The 15,437-nt window shown below is 47.6% G+C and overlaps 1 protein-coding gene across 1 annotated transcript; it reads left to right on the top strand.

The window, feature by feature from the left end:
* The first annotated feature begins 1,091 nt into the window (after positions 1 to 1,091).
* LOC126530714 (uncharacterized) lies at positions 1,092 to 14,840 on the top strand. Its single transcript, XM_055070467.1, has 3 exons — positions 1,092 to 1,353; positions 12,189 to 12,354; positions 14,629 to 14,840. The coding sequence occupies exons 1-3, from the start codon at positions 1,108 to 1,110 to the stop codon at positions 14,838 to 14,840; spliced, it is 624 nt and encodes a 207-aa protein (XP_054926442.1). The 5' UTR covers positions 1,092 to 1,107.
* Positions 14,841 to 15,437: the final 597 nt, after the last annotated feature.

Here is a 15,437-nt window from a genome sequence, read left to right on the forward strand (position 1 = left end):
GTACAGCCCGCTAATGGGTCGGGCCGCTGTCGTTGAGGAACCCTTGGGACGTAGGCTCGATTGCGCTGTGCATCGGATTAAGTTACAGGATCTTTTTCCTCATTGTAAAATGGCACATTCCGGGTGGTACATACCTAGGTCACCAAGTTAGCGTAAAAGACGCTTATTGAAGAACGGCACACACCTGGCCCTTACCCAGTTACCCAAGATGGCATCACAGATGTTCACTAAAGGCCAGCACAGACAGAGCGGAACATGTGCATTCCTTCAAATCTGCGTCAACAAGTTTCTTTGAACAGCGGTACCTACCTAGTCACGTGTACAGTCACTTATGTTGTCGCGAAAGATGTTCGTTGAAGAGCCTCACGTACGTACCCGTTGCCACATAACTCAATGGCCAAAGTTGGCCCGATGGTTGGTTTCGAACCCTGTTTCCTGAGCGCAGCAGCATGATGAGCCACCCATTCGGCCACTGCCTGCCGAGTGACCCAAGTGGGTGGCAAAATGGTTATATACAAACCTAGATTGATGCAAGCAGAGATAGCCCTCGGAAAAGTGCATTGAGTACCCTGTATAAGCATGATGAGGTGTTAAAAACGGTTAGACGTTACCATTAGATGTCAAAGAGGTTTGTTGACGACAATTGAAAGGTACCTGTATAGCGCAACAAAATAGCACTTGTGTTTGTCTTTGTTGCTTCGTGTATCTTGGTTTTGTTGCGCTATACAGATACCTTTCAATGATGACCGACCAACAAGCCCATATCGCCATCCTCGTCGTTAAAGACCTACCCAGACCGTGGCACACGCATAGTGCTCGATGTCTGCGTCAAAGTCGCCACCAAGTCCCGCACCTACATTGACCCATGTAGGCGTGAACGACGAAGTAGCAAGAATTATTTCGCTAGAACCAATTTTAGTATTACCAGTGTCTTCCTAATATCATACAAATCGTGGCCAATAACCCGCAGGGGGCATGCGCCATCCTAGATGTAAATCCAATCGAATCCAAGAGAAAAGCTTCATCGAAGCTTCCGCTGTGCGTCTCGTGGAGTTGCACTTTAGAGGAAGAATGAGAAGAAGAGAAGAACGTGCCGAAGGCGCGCGCATGCCTTCATGGGCTCCGTGGATGACTGCGTCTCCAGCCGGCAAAGCCATGTCCGCTTGCGACCTGCAGCCTGGTTCTGTGGTGAACGTGAGCGACATCTTCAGCGACGACTTCGTGGAGAGCGTGCTCGACTACCTGGGCACCGAGGAGCTCTTCGCGTGCGCCGAGGTGAACCGGCTGTGGCAGTCGGTCGCCATGTCTCTGCTGAGGAAGAGACTGATCTGCGTCTCCATCTGCTGTTCACCGGTCAGCTAATGCTTTTGCACTTGCGGCGGCTAACTCCTTACTTAGCGTATAAACCATGGTAAACGTGCTTAAAATCATTTCCAGCCAATAGCTTTGCTCGATCATCTTGGAGCCGTACAGAAAAGATGACGCTTCATTGACACATGCAGTCTTTGTCAAACGTTTCTAACCTATAGTAGTCCTCGAAACAAGCTTTGGCGTGGTGCCGTGTTCCCTCAGAGCGTGTTCCCTCAGAACGTGTGTTCCCTCAGAACGTGTGATGATCAACAGGTCATGTGATTGAAAAACGCACCCGTCCCTCTCATCATCTGGGGCTTAACAGCGGCGAACGTTATGCAGGAAAGGTCAATAAGGGTAATAAGCTTTGGACAGCCTTAGACCAGAAAAGACGCGCAGCCGAAAATTTCTGCTGTGTCTAAGCAGAAATGTCTTCTGTTCTGTCTCTGTCTGTATGTCCTCTGTATTCTGTTCAAAGAAGATCGCTGAGGAACGTTAGTCTTAACGATTCTTCAAAAAGGTGTAATCGCAGCAGAATTGCACAGCACACACGCACGCGCGCACGCACACGCATGCGCACACGGGAAGACGCGCACGCGCATGCGTACACAGGTCCTTCTCTCACATGCTCTACCGCATTAATGCGCATCTTGGCCTGTCGTTTAGAATGGAGAATGATGCTTTTGTCTGCGTTTGGCATCACATTAGCATTCTTTCCTTCCTCTTCTTATTTCTTTTTTTGACACTTCCGGCCGCAATGTTCGCGCTTTGCCTCTCTGCCGACATACAGCCGGCTCGCGTTTGGCTTCGCGCAAAAATAGTACGGCGCTTCTTCGCTGCAGACTTGGCGACGTTACCAGTGATCCTTGATCAATTAGCGGTTGTAGTGTAGGCTGTATGTTGGCTAAAGACCAAGCGCTTGCTTTTGGTTAAATTTTCTGTAGTAACTAACAATATTTTTCTAAGATAATCATGACTACAGCCAGCCCACGCACAGCTGCTTTTCCCTCAAATTGTGCTAACATTTTTGTGCGCGTGAAGTGAAAAAGAAATGAGTCAACGATGCCCATTCATCTGTCGCGAAGCTCTCTGAATTGAATATCTCTTATCCATGATTCAATACCGAGCTAAACAATTTGGTGTGTCAAAGCAGTGGTAGCAATTCTGTCCAGATGAACGCGCGCACGGATAGAAGCGTATGGAGGAGAACCCAAAGGCAACTAATTCATAACGATGGTCATTATTATGTTTTCTTACTGTTGCCTTTTATGGAGCTCTTTTAGGAGAACAAAAATGAAGAAAGATGTGACACAAGTAATCCCCCAGGACGCGCAAACGGAACAGGCAGACAGTAGACTCCTACATATGTGGGAAGCTAAAGAAGGTCTCTTGAGGAGATGGAAAACTTAGAGACACAACAGGACGCTCCGACGCAGGCTGGCCCGGCTTAACAGAGATATAGAAGCATACGCCCGACAGCTCTGTAACCAACAATGGGCAGCAACATGCACCAATATGGATAATCAGTAAGGATTGTCAAGAACGTGGAACTTCCTCAGGCACCGTTTGAATCCTGAGGAAAGGAAAGCCACGTACAGACAAAACATAAACAAATGTTACATGCATATGACCGAACTGAAGCAGCTTTTATCGATGAGACAGCCGCAAGATACTTATCTCGGTCTAAGCCAACAATTCACCCAGGTTACACAGGTACCAAAAACAGACAATTAGACGAAGAGATTAGTGAGGCGGAATTGAGAGTAGCCCTACAAAAGCTCAACACTACATCCACGCCGGGACTGGGCGGAATTCTCAATGATGCCTCTCTAGAACAACTTACCAAGTATATGAACGAATGCTGCCAATCCGGTACAATACCACAAGAATGGAAAACGGCCCAGGTTATTCTACTACCTAAACCAGGCAAGCGGCTACAGTTGGAGAACCTGAGACCCATTTCACTCGCGTCCTGTGTGGGCAAGCTCATGGAGCACGTTGTCCTAACGAGACTGACCAACTATCTCAAGGATAACGACGTTCTCCGGGCCCCCTACAATGTTGGGCTTCCGGAGAAATTTGTCCACACAGGATGCAATGCTTCAACTTAAGCATCTAGTTATAGATAACACAAGTCGGAACACCAAAGCTATCCTAGGATTGGACCTAAAGAAAGCGTTTGATAGTGTTACCTACGAAAGAATATTAACAGAATAAATGAGCTAGGCTTAGGCCAGCGAGTATACAGTTCTTCCTCAATAACAGAAAGGCACATATTAAGATCATCATCATCATCATCAGCCTGGTTACGCCCACTGCAGGGCAAAGGCCTCTCCCATACTTCTCCAACTACCCCGGTCATGTACTAATTGTGGCCATGTTGTCCCTGCAAACGTCTTAATGTCATCTGCCCACCTAACTTTCTGCCGCCCCCTGCTACGCTTCCCTTCCCTTGGAATCCAGTCCGTAGCTCTTAGTGACCATCGGTTATCTTCCCTCCTCATTACATGTCCGGCCCATGCCCATTTCTTTTTCTTGATTTCAACTAAGATGTCGTTTACCCGCGTTTGTTGCCTCACCCAATCTGCTCTTTTCTTATCCCTTAGCGTTACACCCATCATTCTTCTTTCCATAGCTCGTTGCGTGGTCCTCAATTTCAGCAGAACCCTTTTCGTAAGCCTCCAGGTTTCTGCCCCATATGTGAGTACTGGTAACACACAGCTGTTGTACACTTTCCTTTTGAGGGATAGTGGCAACCTACTGTTCATGATTTGAGAATGCCTGCCAAACGCACCCCAACCCATTCTTATTCTTCTGGTTATTTCAGTCTCATGATCCGGATCCGTGGTCACTACCTGCCCTAAGTAGATGTATTCCCTTACCACTTCCAGTGTTTCGCTACCTATCGTAAACTGCTGTTCTTTTTCGAGACTGTTAAACAGTACTTTAGTTTTCTGCAGATTAATTTTCAGACCCACCCTTCCGCTTTGCCTCTCCAGGTCAGTGAGCATGCATTGCAATTGGTCTCCTGAGTTACTAAGCAAGGCAATATCATCAGCGAATCGCAAGTTGCTAAGGTATTCTCCATCAACTTTTATCCCCAATTCTTCCCACTCCAGGCCTCTGAATACCTCCTGTAAACATGCTGTGAATAGCATTGGAGATATCGTATCTCCCTGTCTGACGCCTTTCTTTATAGGGATTTTGTTGCTTTCTTTGTGGAGGACTACGGTGGCTGTGGAGCCGCTATAGATATCTTCCAGTATTTTTACATATGGCTCATCTACACCCTGATTCCGTAATGCCTCCATGACTGCTGAGGTTTCGACTGAATCAAACGCTTTCTCGTAATCAATGAAAGCTATATATAAGGGTTGGTTATATTCTGCACATTTCTCTATCACTTGATTGATAGTGTGAATATGGTCTATTGTTGAGTAGCCTTTACGGAATCCTGCCTGGTCCTTTGGTTGACAGAAGTCTAAGGTGTTCCTGATTCTATTTGCGATTACCTTAGTAAATACTTTGTAGGCAACGGACAGTAAGCTGATCGGTCTATAATTTTTCAAGTCTTTGGCGTCCCCTTTCTTATGGATTAGGATTATGTTTGCGTTCTTCCAAGATTCCGGTACGCTCGAGGTTATGAGGCATTGCGTATACAGGGTGGCCAGTTTCTCTAGAACAATCTGACCACCATCCTTCAACAAATCTGCTGTTACCTGATCCTCCCCAGCTGCCTTCCCCCTTTGCATAGCTCCTAAGGCTTTCTTTACTTCTTCTGGCGTTACCTGTGAGATTTCGAATTCCTCTAGGCTATTCTCTCTTCCACTATCGTCGTGGGTGCCACTGGTACTGTATAAATCTCTATAGAACTCCTCAGCCACTTGAACTATCTCATCCATATTAGTAACGATATTGCCGGCTTTGTCTCTTAACGCACACATCTGGTTCTTGCCTATTCCTAGTTTCTTCTTCACTGTTTTTAGGCTTCCTCCGTTCCTGAGAGCCTGTTCAATTCTATCCATATTATAGTTCCTGATGTCCGCTGTCTTACGCTTGTTGATTAACTTAGAAAGTTCTGCCAGTTCTATTCTAGCTGTAGGATTAGAGGCTTTCATACATTGGCGTTTCTTGATCAGATCTTTCGTCTCCTGCGATAGCTTACTGGTTTCCTGTCTAATGGCGTTACCACCGACTTCTATTGCGCACTCCTTAATGATGCCCATGAGGTTGTCGTTCATTGCTTCAACACTAAGGTCCTCTTCCTGAGTTAAAGCCGAATACCTGTTCTGTAGTTTGATCCGGAATTCCTCTAGTTTCCCTCTTACCGCTAACTCATTGATTGGCTTCTTGTGTACCAGTTTCTTTCGTTCCCTCCTCAAGTCTAGGCTAATTCGAGTTCTTACCATCCTGTGGTCACTGCAGCGTACCTTGCCGAGCACGTCTACATCTTGAATGATGCCAGGGTTCGCGCAGAGTATGAAGTCGATTTCATTTCTAGTCTCACCATTCGGGCTCCTCCACGTCCACTTTCGGCTAACCCGCTTGCGGAAAAAGGTATTCATTATCCGCATATTATTCTGTTCTGCAAACTCTACTAATAATTCTCCTCTGCTATTCCTAGAGCCTATGCCATATTCCCCCACTGACTTGTCTCCAGCCTGCTTCTTGCCTACCCTGGCATTGAAGTCGCCCATCAGTATAGTGTATTTTGTTTTGACTTTACTCATCGCCGATTCTACGTCTTCATAAAAGCTTTCGACTTCCTGGTCATCATGACTAGATGTAGGAGCGTAGACCTGTACAACCTTCATTTTGTACCTCTTATTAAGTTTCACAACAAGACATGCCACCCTCTCGTTAATGCTATAGAATTCCTGTATGTTACCAGCTATTTCCTTATTAATCAGGAATCCGACTCCTAGTTCTCGTCTCTCCGCTAAGCCCCGGTAACACAGTACATGCCCGCTTTTTAGCACTGTATATGCTTCTTTTGTCCTCCTAACCTCACTGAGCCCTATTATATCCCATTTACTACCCTCTAATTCCTCCAATAACACTGCTAGACTCGCCTCACTAGATAGCGTTCTAACGTTAAACGTTGCCAGGTTCAGATTCCAATGGCGGCCTGTCCGGAGCCAGGTATTCTTAGCACCCTCTGCAGCGTCACAGATCTGACCGCCGCCGTGGTCAGTTGCTTCGCGGCTGCTGGGGACTGAGGGCCGGGGTTCGATTGTTGTATTCATATAGGAGGTTGTGGCCAAGTACTGCACCAGGGTGGCCAATCCTGCTCTGGTGAGAGAGTGCGTTACCGGTTCTGGTCACCGGGATCAGGCCGCACTCCAGGCCTGTTTGTGCAATTTTCTCAACACACGGTTTTTTTTTTTTTTTCCGGTGGAGAATAGCGCGGCACCGTGATTTGAATCACGGTCCTCTTGCACTGGAGACGGATACTCTACCGTCCCCGTAGGAGTTAAATTAAAATTTAATTTATGGGGTTGTACGTGACAAAACCACTTTCTGATTATGGACGCCGTAGTGGAGGACTCCGAAAATTTCGACCACCTGGGGTTCTTTAACGTGCACCTAATTCTAAGTACACGGGTGTTTTCGCATTTCGCCCCCATCGAAATGCGGCCGCCGTGGTCGGGGTCCGATCCCGCGACCTCGTGCTCAGCAGTCTAACACCATAACCACTGAGCAACCACGGCGGGTCCCGCAGGAGTTGTACGCCTCATTTAACCTACAGTGGTGCCCTATTTGGTCAATCAAGGTGGACCAATCTGAGCTCGGTTATACCGCATGGATGGCACTCGGCTACAGAACCTGGTATTTATGACCTGCACATGTGAGTGTGAGGCCATACATATTTGAAGATATATATCGTTCTTTTTTTTTTTTTTAGGAGGGTTCCCGTACAGTGATAAAATAAAGGACAAGGCATTAAAGGAAAGAAAAAAAAAAAGAAATGGGGCGAAAAAAAAAAAGGAACATAACAGGTGATTTGAACTCGTGACCCTTCGATGTTCGAAGGCATACTTTCTAGGAAAAATGGCCGCTCGAGGAGAAGAGCGAACTCGAGCGGCTTTAGAGGCTAGGAAAACTGCCTTAAGATATTTAGACTTGAGGGAAAGCTTCGTAAACAAACTATAACACGGCAATCAGCACTCGAATACGACGAGAGAAATTACTGAGACGTGGAAAATTCCCATGAAAAAAATCTGGTTTGCGAGACAAATGGTTGTATGTATTGAACCTCTTAAAAGATGAGGGGGAAATATGCGCTCACCGAGAGGGCATCTTCAGCACGGGACCACCCCAAGGCACCTTACAGAGATGTGGAGAGCTTCGCGGCCGGAACGAAGCATCCCTTCTCCGCCGGCCAAGTGGGGGAAACGCGCTTTCCGATCGCTCAAGGTTGCGCGGACAAAGCATAACTCTAGCGTCTAGGAAAAGCTTATCCAGGTGCGATGGCGGCACGCATAGCGTGGGAAGCTAGCCGCCAGAATAATTATACCAAGGACTGCTGCTGATGAGGGCGAAATACCTTCGTGTAATTATAATAACCCTAATAGGACTACTTTCGAAAAAAAAAAGAAGTAAACGGCCCAGAGGGCTATACTACGAGAGCTATGACTGATAGTTTTCTATATGTATATATATATATATATTCATCTCATCTATGGGATCGCATGCGCGCGCTGTTGCTTTGTCTCTGCGTGTAGTATAGTTAAGAGAGCCAGTTTAAGGGCGGAGAAGAAGAAAGAAAAGAAAAGCAAAAACTTCAGCGCCGTGGTTTTAAAGCGCACCCGTGGTAGAGAAACGGAATGCGATATAAGCGTGCGTAGCCATGATACGCACACGACAACTGCCTTAAAATATTTAGACTTGAGGGAAAGCTTCGGTAACAAACGATGGCACACCAATCAGCACTCGAATATAATTATAACCCTAATACTAATTGTAAATATTCATCTCATCTATGGGATCTAATGCGCGCGCTGTTGCTTTGTTCTGTGTGTAGTAGTTAAGAGAGCCAGTTTAAGGGTGGAGAAGAAGGGAGGGAAGGAAAGTCTCTGAAGCAAAATTACAGCGCCGTGGTTTTAAAGCGCATCCCGTGGTAGAGAAACGGAAGGCGATATAAGCGTGCGTGGCCATGATACGCACACGACAAACTGCCTTAAAATATTTAGACTTGAGGGAAAGCTTCGTTAGCAAACGATAGCACGGCAATCAGCACTCGAATATAATTATAACCCTAATAATAATTGTAAATATTCATCTCATCTATGGGATCTAATGCGCGCGCTGTTGCTTTGTCTCTGCGTGTAGTAGTTGAGAGAGCCAGTTTAAGGGCGGAGAAGTGGGAAGGAAAGGATAGTCTCTGAAGCAAACTTGCAGCGTCGTGGTTTTAAAGCGCAACCGTGGTAGAGAAACGGAAGGCGATATAAGCGTGCGTGGCCATGATACGCACACGACAAACTGCCTTAAAATATTTAGACTTGAGGGAAAGTTTCGTTAGCAAACGATAGCACGGCAATCAGCACTCGTATATAATTATAACCCTAATAATAATTGTAAATATTCATCTCATCTATGGGATCTAATGCGCGCGCTGTTGCTTTGTCTCTGCGTGTAGTAGTTGAGAGAGCCAGTTAAGATAGGAGACCTTAACTCCGAAGAACTACAGATCGGAAGCGCAGGTACGCCCCGAGGTTCAGTAATACCACCGATGCTGTTCAGCCTGGCTCTTATCGGATTACCAGCAAAGCTACAGGAAATCGATGGCCTCAATCGTACTATCTACACTGGCGATCTCACCCTCTGCGTGAGCGATGGCAGCGATGGACAGGTTGAGAACACATTACAACGTGCAATAGAAGCAGTTGAACAATACCTAACAGGAACCGGACTGGCGTGTTCGGCAGAGAAACCTGAGCTCCTAATTTATGTACCATCGTGACGTGGCCGAAAACCATGCAACTACGAGGAACGAAACAATCCGCAAATTCCCCTAACTACGGCAGATGGTACGCCCATACCAAAGGCTAGCTGACAAGATCAGAGTATTGGGCCTCATTATTGAAAGTAACGGCTACAATTTAGAGACCATACGCAAATTACACAATATAACATCTCAAATCATGCGGCTACTTAAACGAATAGCCAACAAACATAGTGGAATGAAAGAAGGCAATCTTTTTAAACGAGTCCAAACGACCGTAATAAGCAAAATAGTATACGTGGCATCGTACCTACGACGGTACTCGTTACAAAAATACAAATTAGATCGCTTAATCAGAAAATCTACAAGCAAGCAATCGGACTCTCCGTCACCACCAGCAACTATAGACTACTGCAGCTAGGTCTCCACAATACACTGGATGAGCTAATCGAGGCACAGCGAATAGCACAATACGAACGCCTGTCCAAAACAGGTAGGAAGATATTTGATCGCCTAGGTATAAGGTATCATACCCAACATGGCGTCAAAGTAGATATGCCCAGACACATCAGAGACATGATAACCATCCCTCCAATACCCAAGAATATGCAACCTACCCACCATTAGGGTAGACGGGAAAGCAGAGCACGCAATATACAGAAGAAATTCGGTAACAGCAAGGGCACCACATTTGTAGACGCAGCTAGATACAGACACAAGCGCGCCTACACAGCAGTGGTGATAAATTACGAGGGAAAAGGCACGACGAGCGCTACAATCAACACGCTACACGCAGAAACCGCAGAAGAAATAGCTACTGCGCTAGTCACAGCACAAACACCAGCGGGCATAATCATCAGTGATTCCCAGACTGCCATACGAAACTTCGCCAACGATCGAATCTCCCCAGAGGCACTGCGACTCCTAAAATTAGCTAATAACCGCGACAAAAGTATCGATCTCATCTGGACACCCGTTCACACACTACCAGACGATAGCAATGAGGCGGCGCACCGCATGGCTCGAGAACTTACGGACCGAGCCTTGGTTAGCCCCGCCTCACCGACTACGGATGAGTGGGAGTGGAAAGATCGAATGACCAGATTACGCGAAATTACAAAACACCATAGATTGCACAGGCGTACATTCCCGCCGCTGCCCCCCAAAATAAGCAAAAACCAGTCTGTCCAATGGCGGCAGTTACAGACCAGATCCTATCCTAGTCCAGCTATTATGCACGTAATACACCTAGATTTATACACGACGGACAAGTGCAGACATTGCGACTCTAGAGCCACCCCCTGGAGCATATCCTATGGGAATGCCCGGCTGTAATACAGGATAAAGGTGATTCAGCCTCAAACAGCGATAGCCTCCGCGGGCGCTGGGAGTCTGCGTTGCTCAGCTCGGACCTGCAGCACCAACTCTGGGCCGTCCAGTGAGCCGAGGTAGCCACCAAGGGCCAACAACCCTTGGCCGAAACCTAGGCGGGGTCTAGGCTCACCCCACCAAATCGCAGGGCACTGAATAAAGTTATTTGAATGAGTGAATGAATGAAGATGTGACGAGCCACACTTGCTACTGGAATGGTAACGGCGTGCTCTTTTGCATTTACAAGGGGATGAAGTGCGCTGGCGCAGCCAGAAATTGCCTATTTAGCACCCATTTGACTGCTTTAGTGAGGGTTATATATCATATCTACACGTATGTCAGGTATGCTACATATTGTTACGTTTCGCCTACGACGCGCGGTATAGCCGGCGCGGATGCAACGGACGCCGGGGCTTCGTTCAAAGCGGCGGACATTTTGGCCCGTTCAGCGCTGCCGCAACGCCTCCCCGCCAAGCGCGTCTAGGCATGTTTCAATGCCACGTGTCTTCGTGTGCGCGCGTGTGTGTGTGTGTGTGCATGTTGGTGCCCACGCTTGTCAAAGCGCGGCAGCCGGGGAGAGGAGCTCCCCAACTGTGAAGCGAGGAGGTCTGACCGGCGCCGGCCCGGCGGATGCGTCACTTCTCGTCTCAACATGTCCGCGCGGCGCCGTCACGTGCGCCTCATCCCGAGCCGTTCCTTCTTGCCCTCGACTCCGAGAGTATAAAAGCAGCTGCCCCCGGACGCCGAGAGAGGCTTCGAATTCTTCCGTCGAGTAACGTGCGCTCCCGTCTCTCCACTTCGGTCGACCTGACCGGCCGCTCTTTCGCGATGCTCTAATAAACAAGTTGTTCTGTTAGCAGTCGACTCATCCTTTGCCAGGACCTTCGGATGCTTCCAGCTGTGCCCCAGGCCGCCAGACCAACGCTACCCTTGGGGCTTGCGACCCAGATGCAACAATATGCAGAGCTGCTTAGCCTTTTCAGGTGGACTACCCGACAAGGCAGACATTCTCTGCCCAAAAAATCATTAAAAGACAGACATTTCTGCCACTGAAAATCGCTTTTTTCTCAGCTGGTACCATTAAATTTTCTGTAACAGTTTACTTTAACGCACGTGCTGAGATTGCGAAATTGAAGCTTTGGTCAGTCAGCGCCCTTCAATGCCTGATTAAATATGTAACAGCATGGCTTTTTTTTAACGAGAACAAAAAAAAAAAGAGAACCAAAGAGCAGAGACAAGGACAAGAGCTTCTTTCTGAGTCGTGCACTTGCTCTCTGCACCGGCGTCTCTGTTTGCCTGTTACCCAGCCGCCGTGACGTGACAAGTGAACCTGCTCACCGAAGGCTTCCTCTGCTATAGATGTCATCGCGAAAGGTTGCGGAAGACTGTTGCCTTTACGTCGAAAACTGTTGCATTTAAGACAGTTGCCTTTACCACTTCACACCGACTCTGAAGAGTCACTCGTTGCTGCAACGTCCGCCGTTGCTGCCGGGTCCGCCATTGTGTGCATTGTCGCGCGCAGGAATCAGAGCAGCCGACGCCGGAGCCAGTGCTGGACAGGCCTCACGCATGCGCGGAGATCCTGCGCTCGAAGTTCGCTCGCTACCGCAACATCGCGCGCCTGGCCGGCATGCGTCCATCGCTTGTGTTCCTGTCCTATCACGCCGACCTGAACGAGGACGGGAGGGGTAAGCGCGCGCTGTGCACATGCCGGCAGGTTTCTGCCATAAGCCACAAGAAGGTAACGTAGCATCTCGTTGATGACTGACTGAATGGACATTAAAAACCACCAGTAAATCGTTTTACAAACTTGTAAAGTATTCTTTACTAAATCTCGTTTTGCTAAAAAGGGTTGGATGTTTAACAATCCTTCCTCGAACTTCATGCTCAAATCTGAGCTCCACTAAGTCAACGTTACGGATATTAATGTATCTTCACGTTTTTAGGCCGTTTGATGGTACAGTAAAGGTTATATCAGCTTGATAGTTTAACCTACGTATTCTCAAACCATCCGTGACTGGACGCTCTTCCATTCCACAAGCAGTTTAGCACAATGCCGCGCTTCTACTAAAGAAGACACTATGGTTTGTAAGAATTGTTGCAGGTTGTCACTGAAGAGCAGTGACCACTTGTGTCAAGTGATCGTGCACTGCCCTGCACTTTCTTTTGACGAGGTGGATTCGTGGAGTCGAGGAACGTTCTAGCATGTGTGGATAGGGCTTTGGGGCGTCCTTACGATGCAGTCACGTGACCATCCTTACTCAGTAAACAAGAAAAAAACCGGGCAGCAGTCGCTTTCAAGATATGAATCATGCTGGGCTGATGCGAGAATTTTAAGGTTGGCGTTGCCACCTGTCGCAATTGTTTCTACGCCATTTATTTGCTTTCCATGCTTCATCTTAGAGAAAGACTGGCCGCATTGCTATCGCGGAAAGCTAATGTACTTGTGCAGCTTAACTAAATGCCCCTTAACTTAACTAAGTGTCCCTTAAGAGGGATGCCAAAAGTGAGTGGATACCATCAAGCCCGACTACAGCTTCCCTCAATAGTACTGAGTTTTCTATCTCGAAGGTCGCGTTTGAAAGACCATTGGCAGCTCGAAAGACTCTTTTGACTTTGATGCATTGATGAGTTGATGTCTTTCTAATAACCACGAAATGAAAGTGCTGTAAATGTAGATATATGACTAATGGTGAATGATAACAGCATTAATTATGATCATTTCCCACGCCAATTCAAACCCTGCGCCAAGAACCGTAGCTATCCGATCACCGGTCGTACCACAGCAGTCCCGAAACCGGCAGGAAAAGCGATCCTGGGCGCTCACAAACCAGTGACATTGAAGACCGAGCTTGTTGAATTTCGAGTGACAGAATTCGTCTGCTATTCTAGAGCGTGTTACACTAAGTCGTTCCAGTCGGAATCGTGGTCGTCATCATCGCTAAGTGAGGTCGATGGCTGTGGAAGTCGCAGTAGCTGCTATAGTGGATATAGCGAACCATTTTCAGTTTATTCCCTGCAGAGGAGCGGGTCGGAAATCGACAGCACTGCAAGCAGCCATGAAGGTGAATGTGAAAACGTGCATTGGTGTACATGAGCGGCGATAGACGCGAGAGCTTCAGCTGTGGCCATGGCACCGTCGAAGAAAGAACATTGCCGCTGACTTCGCCGGCTCTGACACAATATGCGCGGGGTGGTTGTCCGTACTATGCCCCATCCAATGCCACATCCTGTCTGAACTTCTAGGAAATCAGTTTGATGTGGTAGTTGGTTCAAGTAGGGAGCCAGATCGTCCTTTTTGTCTGTTCAGACACGCGAAGACGGCTAGTACGACATAGAAGCCAGGAAGCTGCGCCTATCCCATCGTATTTCCCGCAAGTACGGTCGGTAACCCAGTATCCAGATTTATGACGTTAGCAATACTCGTGAAGCCAGAGGGGCCACTAAACACGTCATATCGATGAAGATGTCTTGAAGTGGTGCTGTTTAAGACCAGCCACTCGCGCTGACATTAGAACCATATTAATACATGTTCATGGCTACCTTATCTATTATTATTCTGTCAGAGGTACCCACGTACGTAGTGAAATCGAGCAGGATCATCTAGAGTATGACATTTTGTGTAAGGGGTATTTTAAGACTAAAATATAAAAAAAAAACTACGAAGGCATGTATTGGTGACTGCTCGTGCGCAGTAACAGTTGATGGTGTTTCAGTTCGTTTGTGGGCCTCCTGCTGCATAATGAACTACAAGCTGTAGGCAATACTGACGCTTTTCAGACCATGATAGTGTTCCTGTAGATGCCCTCTGCGAGCACACACGGGAGCGTTGGTGCGTGCAGACATTGTGTGCCATCTAATAGGGGTGGTGCGTCAGCAAACCAAACATATTGTGACGCTGTAAGTTACGAAGCAGCGCGTGCCATCACACTATGCGGGCACGTATCTCTCTGCTTGCCCAGTGGTGGACTGCGTGCGCGAGCTGCTGCCTCCGAACTTCGTCATCGCGTATTTCCATCTGAAGCCCATCCGACTGGCCGACGACTCCGATGACAGCGCACACGGAGGCATCTTCGGCGAGGTTCTTTTCCACGCCGAACCAGCCGTGCGACCTGCGCCAACTGACGACGAGCTGCAGCAACCGCCGCCACTGGACAGATCTGTCCCCGGGTGAGCATCCGACCAGCTTGGCGGCTGTGGAGAGAACGATACCAGCCGGTGGAGCGGATCTTCACCGTGCTTTAAAAGAGTGTGTTGCGCTAGTTTGTATTTTGACATGTGAATCATCTTGATATAGCGCGCCACGGGACGACACAACAGGTAAGACGACGAACACAGCCGCAAACTAACAACTAATTTTATTGAAGCCAGACCCACAGGTACATATGTCCGCAAGCTGCGCAGGCGCACCGTTACAAGGAAAATGGAATTCGTCAAACATGAAGTGATTAAACCAGGCGCGAAAGGAATTTCATTTCTGGATTGTACAGTGAAATCGATATTTCACTTGCCTTTAACGTTTCACGAGCAGATTTTTGCTTGCTCTCGCCTAGAATTTTCATGCTACGGTAACGGGGTTAATGCCATCAGTGTAATGCCTGCATTATAGAATGATGAGGCCTGTAAATACACATGGGTGTTTTCGGAATACATTGTGACGCGATGTTGTTTCGAATATTCTCACTTACGCTTCATTTTGTATTGTTATGTGCTTTGTATATTGCGATGTCAAGTGAGGTGGTGCAGTCGACGGAGCAACAACCCTCGAATG

Source organism: Dermacentor andersoni, chromosome 5 (genome assembly GCF_023375885.2).
Source record: "Dermacentor andersoni chromosome 5, qqDerAnde1_hic_scaffold, whole genome shotgun sequence".
NCBI classification, from domain to species: domain Eukaryota; kingdom Metazoa; phylum Arthropoda; class Arachnida; order Ixodida; family Ixodidae; genus Dermacentor; species Dermacentor andersoni.

Bases quoted from the DNA above. Each gene is read 5' to 3' on its own strand.
- LOC126530714 (XM_055070467.1), top strand. From the start codon at position 1,108: ATGCCTTCATGGGCTCCGTGGATGACTGCGTCTCCAGCCGGCAAAGCC. The intron at 1,354-12,188 runs GTCAGCTAATGC...TGTCGCGCGCAG, and splicing joins TCTCCATCTGCTGTTCACCG to GAATCAGAGCAGCCGACGCC. The intron at 12,355-14,628 runs GTAAGCGCGCGC...CTGCTTGCCCAG, and splicing joins CCTGAACGAGGACGGGAGGG to TGGTGGACTGCGTGCGCGAG.